This window comes from Ranitomeya imitator, chromosome 2, assembly GCF_032444005.1.
Source record: "Ranitomeya imitator isolate aRanImi1 chromosome 2, aRanImi1.pri, whole genome shotgun sequence".
NCBI lineage: Eukaryota > Metazoa > Chordata > Amphibia > Anura > Dendrobatidae > Ranitomeya > Ranitomeya imitator.
Genome location: NC_091283.1, coordinates 836,384,768 through 836,408,345, shown reverse-complemented (window position 1 = coordinate 836,408,345; position 23,578 = coordinate 836,384,768). Strand labels below are relative to the sequence as shown.

The following is a 23,578-nucleotide window of genomic DNA, read 5'->3' as shown; positions in this document are numbered from 1 at the left end:
AATAACAAAAAAAAATACATTGCTTGCAGACCTCAAATAATGCAAAAAAACTAAGTTCATAATCATTTAGAAACAACAATACTATTGTTTTAACTCATGAAGAGTTCAGAAATCAATATTTTGTGGAATACACATGATGTTTAATCACAGCTTTCATGCGTCTTGGCATGATTTCCACTAGTCTCTCACACGGCTCCTGGCACAAAAAATGTAAGCAGTTCTTTTTTGGGTGATGACTTGTGACTATCCATCTTCCTCTTGATTACATTCCAGAGGTTTTCAATGAGGTTCAGGTCTGGAGATTGGACAGCCATGACAAGGATATGATGTGGTGGTCCTTCATCCACACCTTGCTTGACCTAGCTGTGTGGCATGGCACATTGTCCTGTTGGAAAAACCAGTCCTCTGAGTTGGGGAACATTGCCTGAGTAGAAGGGATCCACTGTTTTTCCAGGATAACCTTGTATGTGGCTTGATTCATACATCCTTCGCAAACAACAACCTGCCCAATTCCAGCCATGCTGAAGTATCCACAGATCATTACCGATCCTCTACCAAATTTCACAGTGGGTGCAAGATGTTTCGCCGCCAGCAGTTCACCCCGTGTATATTTCGCCACCACACATTTCGGCCCCAGCATTTGACCCCCAGGATGTTTCACCCCCACACATTTCGCCCCCAGCAGTTCACCCATTTTGCCCCCAGCAGTTCGCCCCCGGAGGTCTTTTTCTGCTCATCTTTGCCTGATCTTCTCCTGGCTGTGTGGGCTGGCGATCGATCGCCTGCTGGATCCGGAGGCCACCATGAATCCTCTCCTTCTTCCTAGCTTCTTCTGCATGATCTCATCGTGGCACTGCGCATGCGCAGCAGTGTCTTGGTGAAAGGAGAGGCATCCTGACCCCTGGATTGACTGATTAATGGGGAAGGAGTGACGTCATGTCAGTGAGCGGCCAGGAGACATCCGGCCTCACTGCCTCGGCATTCATCATGCTTCATGGATCAGTGATCCAGGCAAGATGAAAAGATAGCCAGAAGCAGGAGATGACATCATGGGGAACCGCTAGACTGCACTCTGTGAACCGAGGCTGTCTTTTCATCTTGCCTGGATCACTGATCCATGAAGCATGATGAATGCCGCGGCAGTGAGGCCGAATGTCTCCTGGCCACTCTGCTGGGGGGAAATGTGCGGGGGCGAAACATCATGGGGGCCAAATGCTGGGGACGAAATGAGCGGGAGTGAAATGTACCCGGGGGCGAAACATCCAAATCCCCTTGTCTTCTGTGGTAGATTCCTGCTTCTATGGATCTGGTACTTAGTGCTGGCTCTTGTGCCGCTATGATTAATGCCTCTGTGCTGTCTCGGAGTCCCACTTTCTCCAGCCATTGGTAGGATTTTTCCATGTCAGCCACCTCCATCTGTCAATGGTACATCCCATGCAGCGGCTTGTCTTGCCATGGCGCTTCATGTTCCTGTTCTTCCTTCCAGATCTCTTGTTGTTGCCTTAGGCTTTCTCTCAGCATTTCATCTTTTGGTGCCATTTTTCTGATGTGTTCCTGGATACTCCTTGTTTTATCCGTGATGGTGGCTTGGATGCTTATTAAGCCTCAACTACCCTCCTTTCTGTTGGTATACAATCTTTGGATATTAGACTTAGGGTGGAGACCTCCATGCATTGTGAGTAGCTTTCATGTCTTCACATCTGCAGCTTCCATCTCTTCTTTTGGCCAGCACACTATGCCAGAAGGGTATCTGATAACTGGCAGGGCATGTGCATTGATGGCGTGGATATTATATATACAGTATATACATACTGTATAAATGATAAGCCATCAATGACAAAGAGCGCTGCCGGGCAGGGATATAGTGAAGGGGAAACGTATAACTGAATTAGTGCTGTGACTCCTTCATTCGCAGGATCGTGGGTGGCCCCAGATGTCAGACCCCCACCATGCAGGTACCTAGCAATATGTCATTACTATACCATCAATTTAGATGCTTCTCCATATTATCTCTGTTATTTTGTGGGTGTTTGTACGATTTTACATGTGCTCATCTTTTTCACACAGCTTGACTGATATAGTCTATATAACGTCATTTTCCTGACTGATCCATCAGGGATGGATAAGGACCGAGACAAGATAGCAGAGAGGATATTACAACTCACCCTAGAGATCCTCTTCCGGCTAACTGGAGAGGTAATGTGGCATCATCAGAATTTCTCACATAATTATGATCTCGAGTAATAACTATAAATGAGCAAATTTATGCAATTATTAGTTTAACCCTCTGAATTCGAACAATATGTGATTTGCTTCATGTAAATGGCCGAAAACTTATGGCTGCTGCAATCTTACTCTTTGCAAAATTTTGCATCAGCCAATTATAGCTTACCTGACCTCAGGCAAGGCTGCGTGGGCTGCCTAATAATACTGTGCAGCCATTACATAAAATAGCCTAGCTTATCCGGAGGGACTGTCATAGCCAGTGTGAAGCAGACAATGGAAATGTAGTAGCCATTATATAGTGAATCTGGATAGAGAGCGGAAATCACAGCTTAGCCATAGAGATAGCAAAAGAGTGAACAAAGAAGGAGAGTCATGAAACCCTGGATAAACTGTCATGGCCAAAAGTGTTGGCACCCTTGAAATTGTTCGAGAAAATGAAGTACTTCTCCATGTTTTCTTATGCACATGTTTATTTCCTTTATGTGTATTGGAACTACACAAAAAAGGAGAAAAAAAAGTAAATTGGACATCATTTCAAACTAAACCCCAAATATGAGCCAGACAATATTTGTGGCACCTTTCCAAAAATGTGGGTAAACAACTTTTGTTTGAAGCATGAGATACTCTTTCAAACTCACCTGTGGCAAGTAACAAGTGTGGGCAATAAGAAACCAGATAAAAAGAGAAGGGGAGCTTGACTCAATCTTTGCATTGTGTGTCTGTGTGTACCTCACTGAGCATAGAGAACAGAAAGAGAAGAGAGAGAACTGTCTGAAGATTTGAGAACCAAAATTGTTGAAAAATATCAACAATTTCAAGGTTACACGTCCATCTCCAGATTTCTTGATGCTCCTTTGTCCACTATGCGCAAAATAATTAAGTTTATAAACCATGGCACTGTAGCTAATCACCCTGGACGTGGACGGCAGAGAAAAATTGCTGAAAGTTTACAAGGCAAGATAGTTTGGATGATGGATAAGCCCCAATCAAGTTCCAAAGAAAATCAAGCTGTCCTGCAAGACGCCTTCACATATGAGAGACCTGGAGCAGTTTCCGAAAAAAGAAGAGTGCTTCAGCATTCCAGTTGAGAGGTATTAGAAGCTTGTTGATGGCTTTAGGTAAGCGATTGATTGCAGTTATTTATTCCAAAGGGTGTGCAACCAAATATTAAGTTGAGGCCAGGGTGCCAACAATTTTGTCTGGCTCATTTTTGGCGTTTTGTGTGAAATTATGTCCTTTTTTTTCTCAGTTTTTTTGTGTTGTTCCAATACACACAAAGGAAATAAACAAGTAACAGACAATAATAACCACCGCGCTGCTCTCTATATATATATAATAACCCAAGTAATAGATTTGAATGGTCATGTACATATATGAAATATATATATGAAGAAGAATTTACTCCTGTTAAGCCGTGAATGCTGATTTGATGTAAGGTGCTCGTTAAAAGATGTAATAGTCCAGAGGTTTTGTGGGATGAGTTCTCCACTGTTTAGAAAAAAAGTTTTTGTTGTCAGATCTTAGTGGGACTTACTAGTGTCACTAATTATGAGCATCACCGGAATGGAAGGATGGGGGCGTAAGGGTTGTACAACCCTGACGAAGAGGGATAGAGTCCCTCGAAACGCATTGGTTACCTTTTTTCTAAACAGTGGAGAACTCATCCCACAAAACCTCGGGACTATTACATCTTTTAACGAGCACCTTACATCAAATCAGCATTCACGGAGTAACAGGAGTAAGTTCTTCTTCATATATATATTTCATATATTTACAGGACCATTCAGATCTATTATTCAGGTTCATATATATATATATATAAAGAGAGCAGCGCGGTGATTATTATCGTCTTTTACTAGTTTTTGGATTTTAGCAGGTATACACAGAACCTCTTTTAGCCACCAGCAGCTCTCTATATAAATTCCGATTTCTCTTTCTTTTACTCGCCCGTGGGGCGCCAGTGTTTATCTACATTATATAAGGAAATAAACATGTTTAACTGCAATAATTTCTGGGAGAAATACGTCATTTTCTGGAACAATTTCAATGGTGAACAAACTTTCAGCCATGACTGTACAGTGTGTGACAGCACAAAAGTGAAGAACGGTTTACCCATAGCCAGATATGCTGAGGTCACTGTGACATTACTAAGGCTCTGTTTGTGTTAAAGAGACTGAATGTGGCTGGATAGAGTCCTAGGAGACCTTTAGAGTTATACACATCTTTTCAGGGCAATTTGGATGCCTTGGAGTAATTTTCGGTCTCCACAAATCGAATGACCGAGTAGAATCTGGCAATGCTGACAAATCTGAATTGCAACAGATTTGCTCATTTCTACTAATACAGTTGGATATGACTGGAATGGTGAGAGATCCTGGAAATTTCTGTAGTGATATTATTAATGTCTACATACACAGGATTACACAGTGGTGAAAAAGAACTCTAGTGATCGATGTCAGGCCCCTGTGTGTGAAGGATGGAGAGGAACCATGAGTCCAATCCCGGGGTCTCCACCGCACCCTCAGATACATGAGGTCATCGATGACCAGAAGATCCTAGAACTCACCTACAAGATGATTGAGCTGCTGACTGGAGAGGTGACACTGCTGGGAATGCTGGGACATTATATAGTGATGGTATAAAGGGGTGGGGGGATGACGGTATCATTGTATGTGTCAGGTTCCTATAAGGTGTCAGGATGTCACCGTCCACTTCTCCATGGAGGAGTGGGAGTATCTAGAAGGACACAAGGATCGGTACAAGGACGTCATGATGGAGGTTCACCAGCCCCGAATGTCACCAGGTAATAGACAGCACTAAATACACATGGCTTATAATTATCTGTATGTGAAGATTTAATGCAATCCATGTATGTGTTTCCTACAGTTTTATCCGCTAAGAGAACAACACCAGAGAGAAGTCCCCATCCTCTTCTTCCTCTGGATCATCAGGTAGATGAAGACGGAGACGGATTTTGTGTTCAGTCTTGTTTTAAGATTCCCACGGTTACAACTATTTCACAACCAACGATAAGTTCTCTGAAATTGCCATGAAATACAATGGTTGATTCTCGAACCACCAAATCTATCCTTCCATACTTCTGACAACAAATGTCAACCACAGGGATTCAGAATGCATAACAAAAATTTACACCTTAGCTAAAATCAATCAAATAATCTTATTCGTATGACGAGATTTGTGACCAAGAGAAATAAAGCAATCACAAAAATATAGAGCAACGCAGGGCCCTCGAAACTTCTGAACTGTGATGATTGAAAAAAAACAAAACAATGCAGTATTCAATTATCTTTTGACTTTTACAATATTTCTACCATAGTTTTCTGATGAGGAAGAAGATCTGGATCATAGTCCAATTCTAAAAATAAAAATAGAAGAGATCGATTTGTGGGGTGATGAGGAGTGTAAAGAGGAGATTCCTACAGATAACTGCTTGGGTAAGTAGTGGCCACAGGTTAGATTCACATTCTACTTATCCACTGGCTGCAACAATATTCTGTTTAGTTTTTTCAAGGTAACTTGTTTTACAGTTTTAGTGATTAAATTGACTCCATATTGTTATAGTGCTTGTTAATAATTTTATAACCTTCAATTTTACAAAAAAAAAGTGAGGTCTAATGGGTAATGTTTCTCCTTTTGGAGAGTGACAAGCCAAGCCTGGCATGTCAGAGAGAGAAGATTTATAAACCATGCATGGTCCTCTAGGAAATTAAATATGCAAATTTGCCTCTTCAGAGAAGAGAGGACTAGAATTCCAGCGCCACCTATTGTAAGCAGTGATCCTAAAAGTCAATATCAACTCTTTAACGAGCCTTGCAATATGACTTAGGATAAAAGCCAAACCTGTATCTCACCATTGCAGACATCATGTTTCTGGATGTTTCCCCTCATCAGTATAAAGTGTGAGATCTGATTTGCCTAGGTGGGAATTTATGGACTGGGGAATAAGTTGGAATCGTTTCTCCTTCTGGAGAGTGACAAGCCAAGCCTGGCATGTCAGAGTAAGGAGACTCATAATTAGAGATGGGCAGACACCTGGATGTTCGGGTCCGTCGGGTTCGGCCAAACAGTTACAAAACATTCGGGTACCAGAACAGTACCCAGAACCGAACCTGGACCCCATTCACTTGAATGGGGGTCTGAACATCCAGTGTTTGCCACGCTAACATGTGCATGGCAGCTCGGCAAACACTGCTTCTGATCAGCGGTGAAAGGTCAGAGACACAGTTCCCTGTTATGATAAGGTAATTCAGTACCACAATGGACATAGAGATCAGAGCACATACAGTGACCTGACAATAACCCAAAAACATAAAACGAGCTCTGAGACGTGGGAACTCTGCTGACCGCAATCCCTAATCCTCTCCAACCACACTAGAGGCAGCCGTGGATTGCGCCTAACGCTCCCTATGCAACTCGGCACAGCCTGAGAAACTAGCTAGCCTGAAGATAGAAAATAAGCCTACCTTGCCTCAGAGAAATACCCCAAAGGAAAAGGCAGCCCCCACATATAATGACTGTGAGTTAAGATGAAAAGACAAACGTAGAGATGAAATAGATTTAGCAAAGTGAGGCCCGACTTTCTGAACAGAGCGAGGATAGGAAAGGTAACTTTGCGGTCAACACAAAACCCTACAAAAACCACGCAAAGGGGGCAAAAAGACCCTCCGTACCGAACTAACGGCACGGAGGTACACCCTCTGCGTCCCAGAGCTTCCAGCAAGCAGGAAAAAACAAAATGACAAGCTGGACAGAAAAAACAGCAAACAAAATAGCAAAGCGTAACTTAGCTATGCAGAGCAGCAGGCCACAGGAACGATCCAGGAGGAAACAGGTCCAATACTAGAACATTGACTGGAGGCCAGGATCAAAGCACTAGGTGGAGTTAAATAGAGCAGCACCTAACGACTTCACCACATCACCTGAGGAAGGAAACTCAGAAGCCGCAGTACCACTTTCCTCCACCAACGGAAGCTCACAGAGAGAATCAGCCGAAGTACCACTTGTGACCACAGGAGGGAGCTCTGCCACAGAATTCACAACAGTACCCCCCCCTTGAGGAGGGGTCACCGAACCCTCACCAGAGCCCCCAGGACGACCAGGATGAGCCATATGAAAGGCACGAACAAGATCGGGAGCATGGACATCAGAGGCAAAGACCCAGGAATTATCTTCCTGAGCATAACCCTTCCACTTAACCAGATACTGGAGTTTCCGTCTTGAAACACGAGAATCCAAAATCTTCTCCACAATATACTCCAACTCCCCCTCCACCAAAACCAGGGCAGGAGGATCAACAGATGGAACCATAGGTGCCACGTATCTCCGCAACAATGACCTATGGAATACGTTATGTATGGAAAAAGAATCTGGAAGGGTCAGACGAAAAGACACAGGATTAAGAACCTCAGAAATCCTATACGGACCAATGAAACGAGGTTTACACTTAGGAGAGGAAACCTTCATAGGAATATGACGGGGACCCACTCAGCGTCTGCGATTAGCGAAACGTTGAGCCTTCTCCTGGGACAAGGTCAAATTGTCCACTACATGAGTCCAAATCTGCTGCAACCTGTCCACCACAGTATCCACACCAGGACAGTCCGAAGACTCAACCTGCCCTGAAGAGAAACGAGGATGGAACCCAGAGTTGCAGAAAAACGGCGAAACCAAGGTAGCCTAGCTGGCCCGATTATTAAGGGCGAACTCAGCCAAAGGCAAACAGGACACCCAGTCATCCTGATCAGCAGAAACAAAGCATCTCAGATATGTTTCCAAGGTCTGATTGGTTCGTTCGGTCTGGCCATTAGTCTGAGGATGGAAAGCCGAGGAAAAAGACAAGTCAATGCCCATCCTACCACAAAAGGCTCGCCAAAACATCGAAACAAACTGGGAACCTCTGTCAGAAACGATATTCTTTGGAATGCCATGTAAACGAACCACATGCTGGAAGAACAATGGCACCAAATCAGAGGAGGAAGGTAATTTAGACAAGGGTACCAAATGGACCATCTTAGAGAAGCGATCACAGACCACCCAAATGACTGACATCTTTTGAGAGACGGGAAGATCTGAAATAAAATCCATAGAGATATGTGTCCAAGGCCTCTTCGGGACCGGCAAGGGCAAAAGCAACCCACTGGCACGAGAACAGCAGGGCTTAGCCCTAGCACAAATCCCACAGGACTGCACAAAAGTACGCACATCCCGCGACAGAGATGGCCACCAAAAGGATCTAGCCACTAACTCTCTGGTACCAAAGATTCCAGGATGACCAGCCAACACCGAACAATGAACCTCAGAGATAACTTTATTCGTCCACCTATCAGGGACAAACAGTTTCTCCGCTGGGCAACGATCAGGTTTATTAGCCTGAAATTTTTGCAGCACCCGCCGCAAATCAGGGGAGATGGCAGACACAATTACTCCCTCTTTGAGGTTACCCGCCGGCTCAGATAAACCCGGAGAGTCGGGCACAAAACTCCTAGACAGAGCATCCGCCTTCACATTTTTAGAGCCAGGAAGGTACGAAATCACAAAGTCAAAACGGGCAAAAAACAGCGACCAACGAGCCTGTCTAGGATTCAACCGCTTGGCGGACTCGAGATAAGTCAAGTTCTTATGATCAGTCAAGACCACCACGCGATGCTTAGCTCCTTCAAGCCAATGACGCCACTCCTCGAATGCCCACTTCATGGCTAGCAACTCTCGATTGCCCACATCATAATTTTGCTCAGCAGGCGAAAACTTCCTGGAAAAGAAGGCGCATGGTTTCATCACCAAGCAATCAGAACTTCTCTGCGACAGAACAGCCCCTGCTCCAATCTCAGAAGCATCAACCTCGACCTGGAACGGAAGCGAAACATCTGGTTGACACAACACAGGGGCAGAAGAAAAACGACGCTTCAACTCTTGAAAAGCTTCCACAGCAGCAGAAGACCAATTGACCACATCAGCACCCTTCTTGGTCAAATCGGTCAATGGTTTAGCAATACTAGAAAAATTGCAGATGAAGCGACGATAAAAATTAGCAAAGCCCAGGAACTTTTGCAGACTTTTCAGAGATGTCGGCTGAGTCCAATCATGGATGGCTTGGACCTTAACAGGGTCCATATCGATAGTAGAAGGGGAAAAGATGAACCCCAAAAATGAAACCTTCTGAACACCAAAGAGACACTTTGATCCCTTCACAAACAAAGAATTAGCACGCAGGACCTGAAACACCGTTCTGACCTGCTTCACATGAGACTCCCAATCATCCGAGAAGATCAAAATGTCATCCAAGTACACAATCAGGAATTTATCCAGGTACTCTCGGAAGATGTCATGCATAAAGGACTGAAACACTGATGGAGCATTGGCAAGTCCGAATGGCATTACTAGATACTCAAAATGGCCCTCGGGCGTATTAAATGCAGTTTTCCATTCATCGCCTCGCTTAATACGCACAAGATTATACGCACTACGAAGATCTATCTTGGTGAACCAACTAGCCCCCTTAATCCGAGCAAACAAATTAGATAACAACGGCAAGGGGTACTGAAATTTAACCGTGATCTTATTTAGAAGGCGGTAATCTATACAAGGTCTCAGTGAACCATCCTTCTTGGCTACAAAAAAGAACCCTGCTCCTAATGGCGACGATGACGGGCGAATATGCCCCTTCTCCAAGGACTCCTTCACATAACTCTGCATAGCGGCGTGCTCAGGCACAGATAAATTAAACAGTCGACCTTTTGGGAATTTACTACCAGGAATCAAATCGATAGCACAATCACAATCCCTATGCGGAGGTAGGGTATCGGACTTGGGCTCATCAAATACATCCCGGTAATCAGACAAGAACTCTGGAACCTCAGAAGGGGTGGATGACGAAATAGTCAGAAATGGGACATCACCATGTACCCCCTGACAACCCCAGCTGGACACAGACATGTATTTCCAATCTAATACTGGATTATGGACTTGTAGCCATGGCAACCCCAACACGACCACATCATGCAGATTATGCAACACCAGAAAGCAAATAACCTCCTGATGTGCAGGAGCCATGCACATGGTCAGCTGGGTCCAGTACTGAGGCTTATTCTTGGCCAAAGGCGTAGCATCAATTCCTCTCAATGGAATAGGACACTGCAAGGGCTCCAAGAAAAACCCACAACGCCTAGCATACTCCAAGTCCATCAAATTCAGGGCAGCGCCTGAATCCACAAATGCCATGACAGAATACGATGACAAAGAGCAGATCAAGGTAACGGACAGAAGAAATTTTGACTGTACTGTACCAATGGTGGCAGACCTAGCGAACCGCTTAGTGCGCTTAGGACAATCAGAGATAGCATGAGTGGAATCACCACAGTAGAAACACAGCCCATTCAGACGTCTGTGTTCTTGCCGTTCAACTCTGGTCAAAGTCCTATCGCACTGCATAGGCTCAGGTTTAAGCTCAGGTAATACCGCCAAATGGTGCACAGATTTACGCTCACGCAAGTGTCGACCGATCTGAATGGCCAAAGACATAGACTCATTCAGACCAGCAGGCATAGGAAATCCCACCATGACATCCTTAAGGGCTTCAGAGAGACCTTTTCTGAAAATAGCTGCGAGCGCACCTTCATTCCATTGAGTGAGTACGGACCACTTTCTAAATTTCTGACAATATACCTCTATCTCATCCTGACCCTGACACAGAGCCAGCAAATTCTTCTCTGCCTGATCCACTGAATTAGGTTCATCGTACAGCAATCCGAGCGCCAGGAAAAACGCATTGATATTACTTAATGCAGGATCTCCTGACGCAAGAGAAAATGCCCAGTCCTGAGGGTCGCCACGTAAAAAAGAAATAATGATCCTAACTTGCTGAACTGGGTCACCAGAGGAGCGAGGTTTCAAAGCCAGAAATAGTTTACAATTATTTTTGAAACTCAGAAATTTAGTTCTATCTCCAAAAAAAAATCAGGAATAGGAATTCTCGGTTCTAACATAGAATTCTGAACTACAAAGTCTTGAATATTTTGTACTCTTGCCGTGAGCTGATCCACACATGAAGACAGACCTTTAATGTCCATCGCTACACCTGTGTCCTGAACCACCCAAATGTCTAGGGAAAAAAAAAGGCAAAACACAGTGCAGAGAAAAAAAAATGGTCTCAGAACTTCTTTTTTCCCTCTATTGAGAATCATTAGTACTTTGGGCCTCCAGTACTGTTATGATAAGGTAATTCAGTACCACAATGGACATAGAGGTCAGAGCACATACAGTGACCTGACAATAACCCAAAAACATAGAACGAGCTCTGAGATGTGGGAACTCTGCTGACCGCAATCCCTAATCCTCTCCAACCACACTAGAGGCAGCCGTGGATTGCGCCTAACGCTCCCTATGCAACTCGGCACAGCCTGAGAAACTAGCTAGCCTGAAGATAGAAAATAAGCCTACCTTGCCTCAGAGAAATACCCCAAAGGAAAAGGCAGCCCCCACATATAATGACTGTGAGTTAAGATGAAAAGACAAACGTAGAGATGAAATAGATTTAGCAAAGTGAGGCCCGACTTTCTGAACAGAGCGAGGATAGGAAAGGTAACTTTGCGGTCAACACAAAACCTACAAAAACCACGCAAAGGGGGCAAAAAGACCCTCCGTACCGAACTAACGGCACGGAGGTACACCCTCTGCGTCCCAGAGCTTCCAGCAAGCAGGAAAAAACAAAATGACATGCTCGACAGAAAAAACAGCAAACAAAATAGCAAAGCGGAACTTAGCTATACAGAGCAGCAGGCCACAGGAATGATCCAGGAGGAAACAGGTCCAATACTAGAACATTGACTGGAGGCCAGGATCAAAGCACTAGGTGGAGTTAAATAGAGCAGCACCTAACGACTTCACCACATCACCTGAGGAAGGAAACTGAGAAGCCGCAGTACCACTTTCCTCCACCAACGGAAGCTCACAGAGAGAATCAGCCGAAGTACCACTTGTGACCACAGGAGGGAGCTCTGCCACAGAATTCCCAACAGTTCCCACGCTGTTACCTCCGGTCACTGGTGTCAGTGGATGGGACTACTGCTCTCATCATCTGACACCTGCTACCGCTAATAACGAGAGCAGGAGCGGCTGATGGGTGTATTCCTTAGTCGGCTCCCGCGCTGCAAATAATTTTTTTTTAAAATGGCGTGGGTTCCCTTGTATTTTTGATAACCATGAGTGTGTAAGTGTGTTTTGTTTTATTTCTAATAAAAGACTTTATTCTTGCTGTGTCTTTATTTACCATATAACTATAGGATTAGTAATGGAAACATGTCCTATAGACACCGCTCCATTACTAAGCCGTGGGCTGGATGTCACCTGACAATACAAAGGTGACATCAACCCCACAATATTAACCCCACTTACCACCGCTACAGGGCAAAAGGGAAGAGCTGGGCAAAGCGCCAGAATTGGCGCATCTAATAGATGTGCCTTTTCTGGACAGCTGCTGGCTGCTATTTTTAGGCTGGGTGGCAATATTCATAGGCCCTTACCAGCCTGAGAACACCAGCCCCCAGCTGTCTGCATTAGCAAGGCTGGTTGTCAAAAATGGGGGGGACTTCACGGCGTTTTTAAAAATTATTTATTTAAATAATTTAAAAACACAGCGTGGGGATTCCTTTATTCTTGATAACCAGCCTTGCTGAAGCTGACAGCTGAGGTTTGCAGCCCCCAGCTGTGAGTTTTGCCTGGCTGGTTATCAAAAATACAGGGGAACCCACACCGTTTTCTTTTAAATTATTTATTTACAGCTCAGGAATCAGCTAATGAATAATCCCATCTGCCCTTCCTTTCACTGTAATTAGCGGCAGCAGGTGTCGGATGATGGGAGCTGTAAACTTTATACCTCCAATCACAGCGGCTCTCTGATCAGCGGGGATGATTTCACCGCCGATCAGAAGCAGTGTTTGTCTCGCTGCCATGCACATTACCCTGCAACAAACACCTGATGTTCAGGCAGATGAACACGAACAGTAACACGGACTTCCTGGTGAAGTCCGTGTTCGGTGTCCCTGCCCGAACAGTAGGTGTTCGGTACAGACGATGAACTTTACTGTTCGGGGGAGCCCATCTCTACTCATAGTCCATAAATGCTCCTTTGGGGAATTAAACATGAAAATTGTCTCTTCAGAGAGGCAGAGGACTATAACGCTGCTTTCAAGGGATCGAGCCGAAGGCCATTAGCAAATTTTAAAAAAAATCACACGAATTGTGCTGCAAACATCTGCTGAATAAAATTAAATATCTGCAAAAATGAATTACCGTATTTTTCGGACTACAAGACGCACTTTTCCCCCCCCAAAAAAAGGGGGGGAAATGGGGCGTGCGTCTAATAGTCGCAATGCAGGCTTACCGTGGCGGCAGAGGTCCGGTGGCAGAGGTGCAGCGGCAGAGGTGCGGCGGCAGAGGTGTGGGGGCAGAGGAGGCGCAGTAAGCGGGGTCCCTTTCTCCGGTGAGGTGATGCAGCAGCCCGGTATGCAGCAGAGCCGGGTGAATCCTGTTGTTATCGGTGGGCGCGGCCATTTTCCTGAGGCCGCGCGTGCGCAAATGAAGCGCTCTGCTTCCCGGGGCTTCAGGAAAATGGCCGCGGGAGGCCGCGCGTGCGCAGATGGAGATCGCGATGGAGATCTCCATCTGCGCACGCGCGGCCTCCCGCGGCCATTTTCCTGAAGCCCCGGGAAGCAGAGCGCTTCATCTGCGCACGCGCGGCCTCAGGAAAATGGCCGCGCCCACCGATAACAACAGGATTCACCCGGCTCTGCTGCATACCGGGCTTCTGCATCACCATACCGGGGAAAGGGACCCCGCTTACTGCGCCTCCTCTGCCGCTGCACCTCTGCCGCTGCACCTCTGCCACCGGACCTCTGCCGCCATGGTAAGCCTGCATTGCCTGCACGTTAAGCCTGGGACCCCTCTCACGCCATACCTCTCACTGTACCTCCTGATCCCAGCACCTCCTGATCCCAGCACCTCCTGATCCCAGCACCTTCTCATCCCAGCACCTCCTCATCCCAGCACCTCCTCATCCCAGCACCTCCTGATCCCAGCACCTCCTGATCCCAGCACCTCCTGATCCCAGCACCTTCTCATCCCAGCACCTCCTCATCCCAGCACCTCCTCATCCCAGCACCTCCTGATCCCAGCACCTTCTCATCCCAGCACCTCCTGATCCCAGCACCTCCTGATCCCAGCACCTCCTGATCCCAGCACCTCCTGATCCCAGCACCTCCTGATCCCAGCACCTTCTCATCCCAGCACCTCCTCATCCCAGCATCACCCCACCTCTGCCGATACCTTGCCTCCTGTGACCCTGCTCTGCCACCGCCAGCCCTCAGGTAAGATACTGTAAATTCGGACAATAAGACGGACCCCCATCTTATAAAAAATCTTTTTTTCTGCAATTTTCACCCCAAATTTGGGGTGCGTCTTATGGTCCGGTGCGTCTTATAGTCTGAAAAATACGGTACATTTCTAGTTTTTACTTCCATTTTTTTAAAGGGAACCTGTCACCCCGAAAATCATTCGGATGGGCGTCTCTGGTCCGCTGTGGCGCCTCCCATCTTCATTCCACGATGTCCTCTTCTGATCTTCAGCCACGGCTCCGGCGCAGGCGTACTTTGTCTGCCCTGTTGAGAGCAGAACAAAGTACTGCAGTGCGCAGGCGCCGGAAAGGTCAGAGAGGCCCGGCGCCTGCGCACTGCAGTACTTTGCTCTGCCCTCAACAGGGCAGACAAAGTACGCCTGCGCCAGAGCCGTGGCTGAAGGTCAGAAGAGGACGTCTTGGAATTAAGATGGGAGGCGCCGCAGCGGACCAGAGACGCCCATCCGACCGGACCAGCAGCGGGACAGCCCCTGGGTGAGTATAATCTAACGTCTTTTTCTCCTCTTTCAGGTAACATCGGGAGCTTATCTACAGCATTACAGAATGCTGTAGATAAGCCCCTGATGCCGGTGGGCTTACCTCACCCGCGATTTTCGGGGTGACAGGTTCCCTTTAAATATCCGTGGAACACCTTAAAAGATTTACTCATTTCCCAAATGCAGTTTTGAATAACTTTAGGGGTGCTTGATTTATAGAGGGTTATAATAAAGAAGCCACTGATTTGGTCCTTAATGAAAAATCTGTTTTGTACATTTTCTTGAAAAAAGTATAAAATTGTTATTAAACTAAAGTCTGAAAATATCCAAAAACTTACAAAGATATAAAAAGAACTGATATCTTTCGACTAGATTAAATAAAATAAACACATGTGAAAGAAAATGTACCATAAAAAAAGCATAATGTCAGAATCAACTGGATAAGTAAAAGGTCATTACCGTATAAAGTAAATTAATCCTTAATTGGATTATCATGAAGCTGCAATGCAATAAAGCGCAACCTTCACCAGGGGGAGTTTAATAGGGACACGAGACTGCGCACACTGAGCAGCTGAACAGATGCCACCTAGTGGCAAGAGAGTAGTCAGAAAAAGCCGAGTCAGGGCACAAGATAACAAGTCAGTACAAAAAGGATTAAAACAGAAAGGATAGTCAGGACGTAGCAAGAAATCAATAAACCAGGGCGAGCAAAATATGGTACAATAGGGACAAATCAAGACAGAGTCAATAGCCAAGCCAGGAGATCAGAATCAGAGAATCAATCAGAAAAGACAAACGCAGGGAAAGGGCAGACAGAGGGGTATAACAGACACAGGACAAGTCAGGGTTCACAGCAGGGCAAACCAAGGGTTTCCAGAGTCAGGTTCACAAGCCAAAGACAGAACTATAACTGACACTGCCAGCAAGATTAATGGGAGCTAAATAGCAAACCTGAACCCAGAATGAGGCAGAGCAAAGTTAACCCTTGATATGATCCGTCCAAAAAAGGGCAGACACTAATAAACCCTGGAACGGATCATGACATGGATTAGATTAGTCGTGTGAAAGTTTTATAGTCCCAATATCCAAGTAAGATCAGAGGCCTGGTGCCCTCACCTTCTCTGGAACAGATTCCTCAGTTTCTGTAGTGAGTATACATCCTCCTGACAGATTTATTCCTGTGGGGATGGAATCAAAGACTCTAATAAGTTTGTATTCTCAAACCCTGCAATGTTTTTGTGATTTAAAATTGCCTTTTAATATGACAACCTTCATATTGGTTATTATGTTGTGTCCTGGACCACAGCAAACTTAGGCCGCCGGTAAATGTTTTTTTGTTTTATCTGTAATCCTGTGGCGATGAGACCTTATCCTTGCTCTCAGTTTCTATCCTGTTTCTCCCACATAGAGGCCCCCAATGGGCCATATAGTGCACAGAATTAAGCACACCACATTGGAAGAAGAACATGTGAATGTCCCTGGAATCTTATAGTCCTTCTGTGTGTTGGGAATCAGCATCCAGTCTTTGGTCTCTACATGAGTGCAGGTTTTGCAGCTTTTCACATTGCACGGATAAGTTCCTCTCGGTGCATCTGAGGGCATTGAACTTTGGATCATCATATTTCTTAAATTTGGAGGTTGCCTTTAGCACAGCAAGGGAGGGTCTTTGAATATTGTCTTTAGCTGGTCATCCTTGAGTAAGATGTGGTGAAGTTTTGTAGCAGTTTTTCTCAGTACTTCAAGCTGTGGATTGCAGGTACGATTATTTTCCTCTTTTTCTCCATATTGAAGTAATTTTATTTCTAGGGATCCTTGTGGCTTTAATGACCTGAACATCAATGGAGGTGGGGTGGTAGCCTTGATTTAAAAATGCCTTTTTAAGATGGGTTAATTGTTCATCCCTGTCCATTTGGCTGTACAGCGATGAACAATTTTATCTAAGGGCTTGGCTGTAGAATATGGACTTTTTAATGTCTTTCGGGTGGAAGCTGTCCCATCTGAGGTATATGGGAAGGTCAGTTGGTTTCCAATACAATCCGATTACTAGATTGAACCATTTTGAATTTTTAAGGTGGTATTTAGAAAGTTGATTTCGATTTTTGAGTGGTCCAATGTCAAGTTTGTTGTGGGATGAAATGTATTGACTTGCTTTTCCCACTGAGAGCAATCTTTTTTTCATATAAAGTGACACATGCTAGTTTTGGAGAATGGAATTGCTTCAATATGTGAAGTAGAAAGTACATGGTTATGTTATCCAAAACCAGTAATATTCATTTTTATTTTCGGCAGATGACTTATCTACAAGCTTGGAGAAACATCTGATATCTTTAGATTTTAAAGAAGAGGATTCTGGTATTACACAATATGCACATGAAGAACATGTCGTTTTTCCTGATTTTGACTCCGCTACACACAACAAAAATCTACCATCTGATTCATTTAACCAGGTCCTATCTTCTCATTTATCACAGACTGTTAAGGAAAATGAAATTCACAGAGGCGGTGTGGCTCAACAAAGACTTCACAAAAGAGAAAAGTTATTTATATGTTCAGAATGTGGGAAATGGTTTCACCAAATGTCTGATCTTGTGAGACATGAAAGAAGTCATGCAAGGGAGAAGCCGTATTCATGTTCAGAATGTCAGAAATGTTTTTATCAGAAATCACATCTTGTTACACATCAAAGAAGTCACACAGGAGAGAAGCCATATTCATGTTCTGAATGTGATAAATGTTTTAACCACAAATCAAATCTTGTTAGACACCAGAGAATTCACACAGGGGTGAAACCATATACATGTTCAGAATGTGGGAAACGTTTTGCAGATCAATCAAATCTAGGTAAACATGAGAGAAGTCACAAAGGGGAAAAGCCATATTCATGTTTTGAATGTTCAAAATGCTTTATGCATAAATCAGATCTTCGTATACATCAAAGAACTCACACAGGGGAGAAACCATACTCATGCACAGTATGTGGAAAATGTTTTGCACAACAGTCAGATCGTATTAAGCACGAAAGAAGTCACAAAGACGGAAAGCTTTATTCATGTTTAGAATGTGGAAAATATTTTAGCCAAAAAGCACATTTTTCTATACATAAGAGAAGTCATACAGGAGAAAAGCCATATCCATGTTCCGAATGTGGGAAATATTTTTTCCAGAAATCGCATCTTACTACACATCAGAGAAGTCATACAGGGGAGAAGCCATTTTCATGTTCAGAATGTGAGAGATGTTTTTCACGGAAATCAATTCTTCTTAAGCATCAAAAAAGTCACAAAGGGAAGTAGCAGTTTTCTTTTATGCATATTTTACTGAATAATTATACAAAAATCGTTAGAGTATTATTCATTAGTAAAAGTTTTATTAAAACATTTATGATTATTAAAATGTACATTATTACAATGTATTTGGGCATATCTTCTTTTATTTTTTTATGTTGCATTATAGCCTGAGGACTTAGAGAGCTGAGGGAGAGGTAATGGGCATTTTGAATGTAGCATTTTGGAAGAAATGAAGAGAGAATTACACAATAGATCACAGATATTTTGCAGTTTGTTAGGAGACACTGTGGTTAGACAATCCTTTATACGGGATAGTCATATAAACTATTCTATCAAAGGGGCAAGCTAGAGGTACTCCTATAGATCCATCATCGCTACTAGTTTTTCATGATAGGAAAATAGTCTGATATAGCAATATTTGGATGTAATGTTCCTACTAGTCCTAATCAAGAAGGCTTACTCTAAGGATAGCTGGTAATGAAGATCAACCACCAAGGGTTGTCCATCTATTTTCCAGTTAATATTACCACATGTTTTGAGGAACATTTCACTTACAACAAAGACACAGCTCGTACATAGTTTAATCTCTTCTGTGGTGAAATATGGATGCAAAACCTCGATGATAAAGAAAAAAGACAGAAGAAGAAGAAACGCCTTTGTAATGTGGTGCTGGAGAAGAATGTTATTAATACCATGGATGACAAGAAGAACAAACAAATCAATTTTGGAAAAAAAGCTAGCCAGACATGATAGTCAAAGCAAGGATTACCAAGCTACGAGTTGTCTACTTTGGGCACATCATACGAAGAGAGAAATCACTGGAGAAGACATCATGGTCATTAGACTAGAAGGAACAAGGCAAAGAGGAAAACGAGTATCCCTATGGCTTTATACAATCCAGATAACGACGGAGAACACTCGGGTGGATCTATCTAGGCTTGTACAAGATCGATCTTCCTACAAGAGCGTTCAACCATCAAGTCGCCATGCAGCAAGAAAAGAAAAAGGCCAATACATAAGCGATGAGCACATCTAATGAGCAATAATCAAATACATCTTTATTTACACCATATAAACATTTAAAACTAACCATGAGGAATCAATATTATAATATTCATGGGTCTGTAATAAACATGGCGACCATGGGCAAAAAAGAATAGACAATACAGGGATTCAACAAGACATATGAATATAGGACATATAAATAAACTCCCCTCCTTGAGATCACAAGCATAAAATACCATGTGTGGAGTTTCCTGAACACCCAAAATAAATGCAGTGGCACGCCAAGATATATGTGGCAGTTAATGCATCCAGAAATCATATAGCCGCTGTAGCCACCAAAGCCATAGGCCAAACATAATAAAAGAGATGTTTTGGCTAAAGGGATGAAAAGGTGCATGATATATGTAGTAAGCATTACAAAGAATGAGGGTGATTATCCAAATGAGGGATTCAGGAAGTATAAGAAATAGAAGTTGCATTGTAGAACATTGTAAAAATATGTATACATATCAACTCACGTGAGTGAATAAAGATAGAAGTGAGCCCTGGTAAAGAGTAGCCCTAAACCATAGGGGTGTGAGACAAAGCCCCACGTGTATCTCTGTCACAACAGCTTCTTCAGGGGGTGTAAAGTTCATGTTGTTAAACGCATGTGTGTATAAAATATATATATATATATATACTAGATGGTGGCCGATTGTAACGTATCGGGTATTCTAGAATATGCATGGCCATGTAATATATTGCACAGCCCACGTAGTATATTGCCCAGCCACGTAGTATATTGCCCAACCACGTAGAATATTGCCCAGCCATGTAGTATATTGCCCAGCCATGTAGTATATTGCCCAGTCACGTAGTATATTGCCCAGCTACGTAGTATATTGCACAGCGACGTAGTATACAGCACAGAGCCACGTAGTATACAGCACAGACATGTAGTATATTGCCCAGCCACGTAGTATATTGCCCAGCCACATAGTATATTGCCCAGCTACGTAGTATATTGCCCAGTCACGTAGTATATTGCCCAGTCACGTAGTATATTGCCCAGTCACATAGTATACAGCACAGAGCCACGTAGTATATTGCCCAGCCACGTAGTATATTGCCCAGTCACGTAGTATATTGCCCAGCGACTTAGTATATTGCACAGCAACGTAGTATACAGCACAGAGCCATGTAGTATACAGCACAACCACGTAATATACTGCCCAGTCACGTAGTATATTGGCCAGTCACATAGTATATTGCCCAGCCATGTAGTATATTGCCCAGACAGGTATGTAACAGGTTAAAAAAGAGTTAAAATAAAAAATAAACATATACTCACCTTCCGAGGGAGCCCTTGTAGTCCTGTCGCCTGTGTGCTGTGCAGGCGGCAGCTTCCGGTTCCAGGGTTGGATGAGTGCAGGACCTGTGATTACGTCGCGTCACATGACCGTGACGTCATGGAAGGTCCTTCTCGCATACCACCCTTGGCCCTGGAACCTGCCGCTTGCACTGCCGAGGAGAGGACGCGACAGCAGAGGGTGAGAATAACCTTTTTTTTTTTAATTATTATTATTTGTAACATTAGATCTTTTTACTATTGATGCTGCATACGCATCATCAATAATAAAAAGTTGGTCACACAGGGTTAATAGCTGCGTTAATGGAGTGCACTACACCACGGTCCATTAACGCTGGCATTAACCCTGTGTGAGGGTTGACTGAAGGGGAATACGGAGCGGGCACTGACTGCGGGGAGAAAGGAGCGGCCATTTTTCTGCCAGACTGTGTCGGTCGCTGCTTGGTCGTGGCTGTTTTGCCACGACCAATCAGTGACTTGGATTTCCATGACAGAACAATGAATATCCGTGACAGAAAGACAGACAGACGGAAGTGACCCTTAGACAATTATATAGTAGATATATATATATTATACACATACAATAAGCAACAAAAGTTGCCCTCTATCGTGCTAAAGCATGTCAATATGACATATGAATAGCAATACTGCTTCTGGATACTAGGAAAAAATAAGACACTTAGCACATAATTTGCCCAATTCATGCATGTCCTTTATGTATATACAGCTCTGGCAAAAATTAAGAGACCACATCAAATTCCTGTCATGGGCAGCCCAATCTCCAGACCTGAACCCCAATGAAAATCTCTGGAATGTAATCAAGAGGAAGATGGATAGTCACAAGCCATCAAACAAAGAAGAACTGCTTAAATTTTTGTACCAGGAGTGGCATAAGGTCACCCAAAAGCAGTGTGAAAGACCGGTGGAAAGCTGCCAAGATGCATGAAAGCTGGGATTAAAAATCATGGTTATTCCACTAAATATTGATTTCTGAACTCTTCCTGAGGTAAAACATTAGTATTGTTGTTCCTAAAGGATTATGAACTTGTCTTCTTTGCATTATTTGAGGTCTGAAAGCACTGTTTGTTTGTTTGTTTGTTTTATTTCGAAGATTTTTCTTTGTCAGAAAAAAATACAAAATTTATTGCTTGGAAATTCGGAGACATGATGTCAGAGGTTTATAGAATACAAGAACAATTTACATTTTACTCAAAAATATACCTATAAAGAGAAAAATCAGACAAACTGAACATTTTGCAGTGGTCGCTTAATTTTTGCCAGAGCTGGCAAATAAAAATAAGTAACATTAAGTGGTTACTGGTGATTCACAGTGTCCCGGACGGCCGGAAGCGAGGTATGAAGTGCGTTACCAGTGCATGTGCAGAGTGCAGGCAAGCCTAATGTGGGCAGGGCGCCCTGCCAGTGCCGTGAAGAATATAGACATCAAGAAGATTGATGCCCTGATGCGTGCGCGTCAACTACTACTAGACCTTCCAATCAAAAGAGGGAAATCCCATCTGTATGATGTCACCAGTGGCATTTTACATTGGCACATACGTCAAATCAATAGCACATACGTCAAATCAATAGCACATACAATAAAAAAGTACACAGAACTATACCAGCTTACTCAAGAGGCCAATTTTTGGATTCTGACTTTTTAGCTGCAATGAAGTATTGAACATGCTGGGACTGGGAGACAGTCTTATCTACAAAATGGACCCTGGAAAGTCAGGTAGTGGAAACAGTATAGTGGAAGCAGGAGCTCCCTTTCTTCGAGATTCCGGAGGTAGTTTCCCCTAGGGCTAAGCCACACTACGATAGTCCATAGTGTGGGAACTGTATCTGTGTCCGCCTCACTGTAAGAGTGCCGTGGCCTGTGAAAGACCAACATGTTAATCGTGTTATCTTCTACTTCCTGTATTTGAAGGTGCCTATAAGGAAAGTGGAGTTTGGGTGTTGTGTCTCATTCTGAAGATAAAAGAGTTGACTGTGTAGATGGAAAGAAGAATGGACGTAAGTATAATCACCACACGCATCCCGGGACTCAAGGGTCCCTCCATGTCTGTTGTGTGCCAGGGTGCCAAGGAACCAACTCTTGCCAAGGACTACACCATTACAAAAACAGAAGTCCATCAAGTTGCACCTATAACCTATCATTTATCCTGGGCATACCTCATAACGCAAATCCTAATTGCCCCATGTTATTGTAAAAAAATTATTTTCCTTTCCTCATAAGGCAATCAAACTAATTCCATGGATCAACCTCCCATCACTAGAATCGATTTGTATGATTCAGTCCATCGGCCATGACAGCAATCTCTGACAAGCTGGACGGGAGCAGTGAGGACCACCTCTTACCTGAAGGCATCCTTGACCCTTCTTTTGATTAGCCAGTCTGATGTGACATCATTGTTGCTGCATAACACCACGCCAATTAATCAAAAGAAAAGCAAATGATATTATGTAATAGACATGACTCACGACTCCACACATTACTGCCGAGGCTAATGGACCAGATCGTGTTAATAGATTCGCATCAACTCTACACATTACCGAACCTAGTAAAAAAGGTATAAAATTATTAACCACTAACTGGAATTTTGGATCTTCTGTAAACTGCTCCATCTTCTGCAAACTGCTCCAGGTCTCATATTTGAGACCACAATTTTAAGTTCTCTCCACAGGTGTTCAAGGGGATTTAGATCCGGACGTATTGCTGGTCACTTAAGAACTCTCCAGCACTTTGTTCCATGCATTTCTGGGTGCTTCTTGAAGTTTGTAAGTACTGTGTTCTTTTCTTTGT

The 23,578-nt window shown here is 43.8% G+C and overlaps 1 protein-coding gene across 1 annotated transcript in view; it reads left to right on the top strand.

Moving 5' to 3' along the window:
• Nucleotides 1-18,528, top strand: part of LOC138666863 (zinc finger protein 420-like) — a 54,213-nt gene extending 35,685 nt beyond the window's left edge. Inside the window, exons 7-12 of the mRNA XM_069755043.1 lie at nt 2,076-2,196; nt 4,644-4,823; nt 4,906-5,029; nt 5,113-5,177; nt 5,564-5,681; nt 17,419-18,528. Coding sequence (XP_069611144.1) covers nt 2,076-2,196; nt 4,644-4,823; nt 4,906-5,029; nt 5,113-5,177; nt 5,564-5,681; nt 17,419-18,422 — 1,612 coding nt within the window. The 3' untranslated portion in view covers nt 18,423-18,528. The remainder of the gene's footprint in view (nt 1-2,075; nt 2,197-4,643; nt 4,824-4,905; nt 5,030-5,112; nt 5,178-5,563; nt 5,682-17,418) is intronic.
• The last annotated feature ends 5,050 nt before the right edge of the window (nt 18,529-23,578 follow it).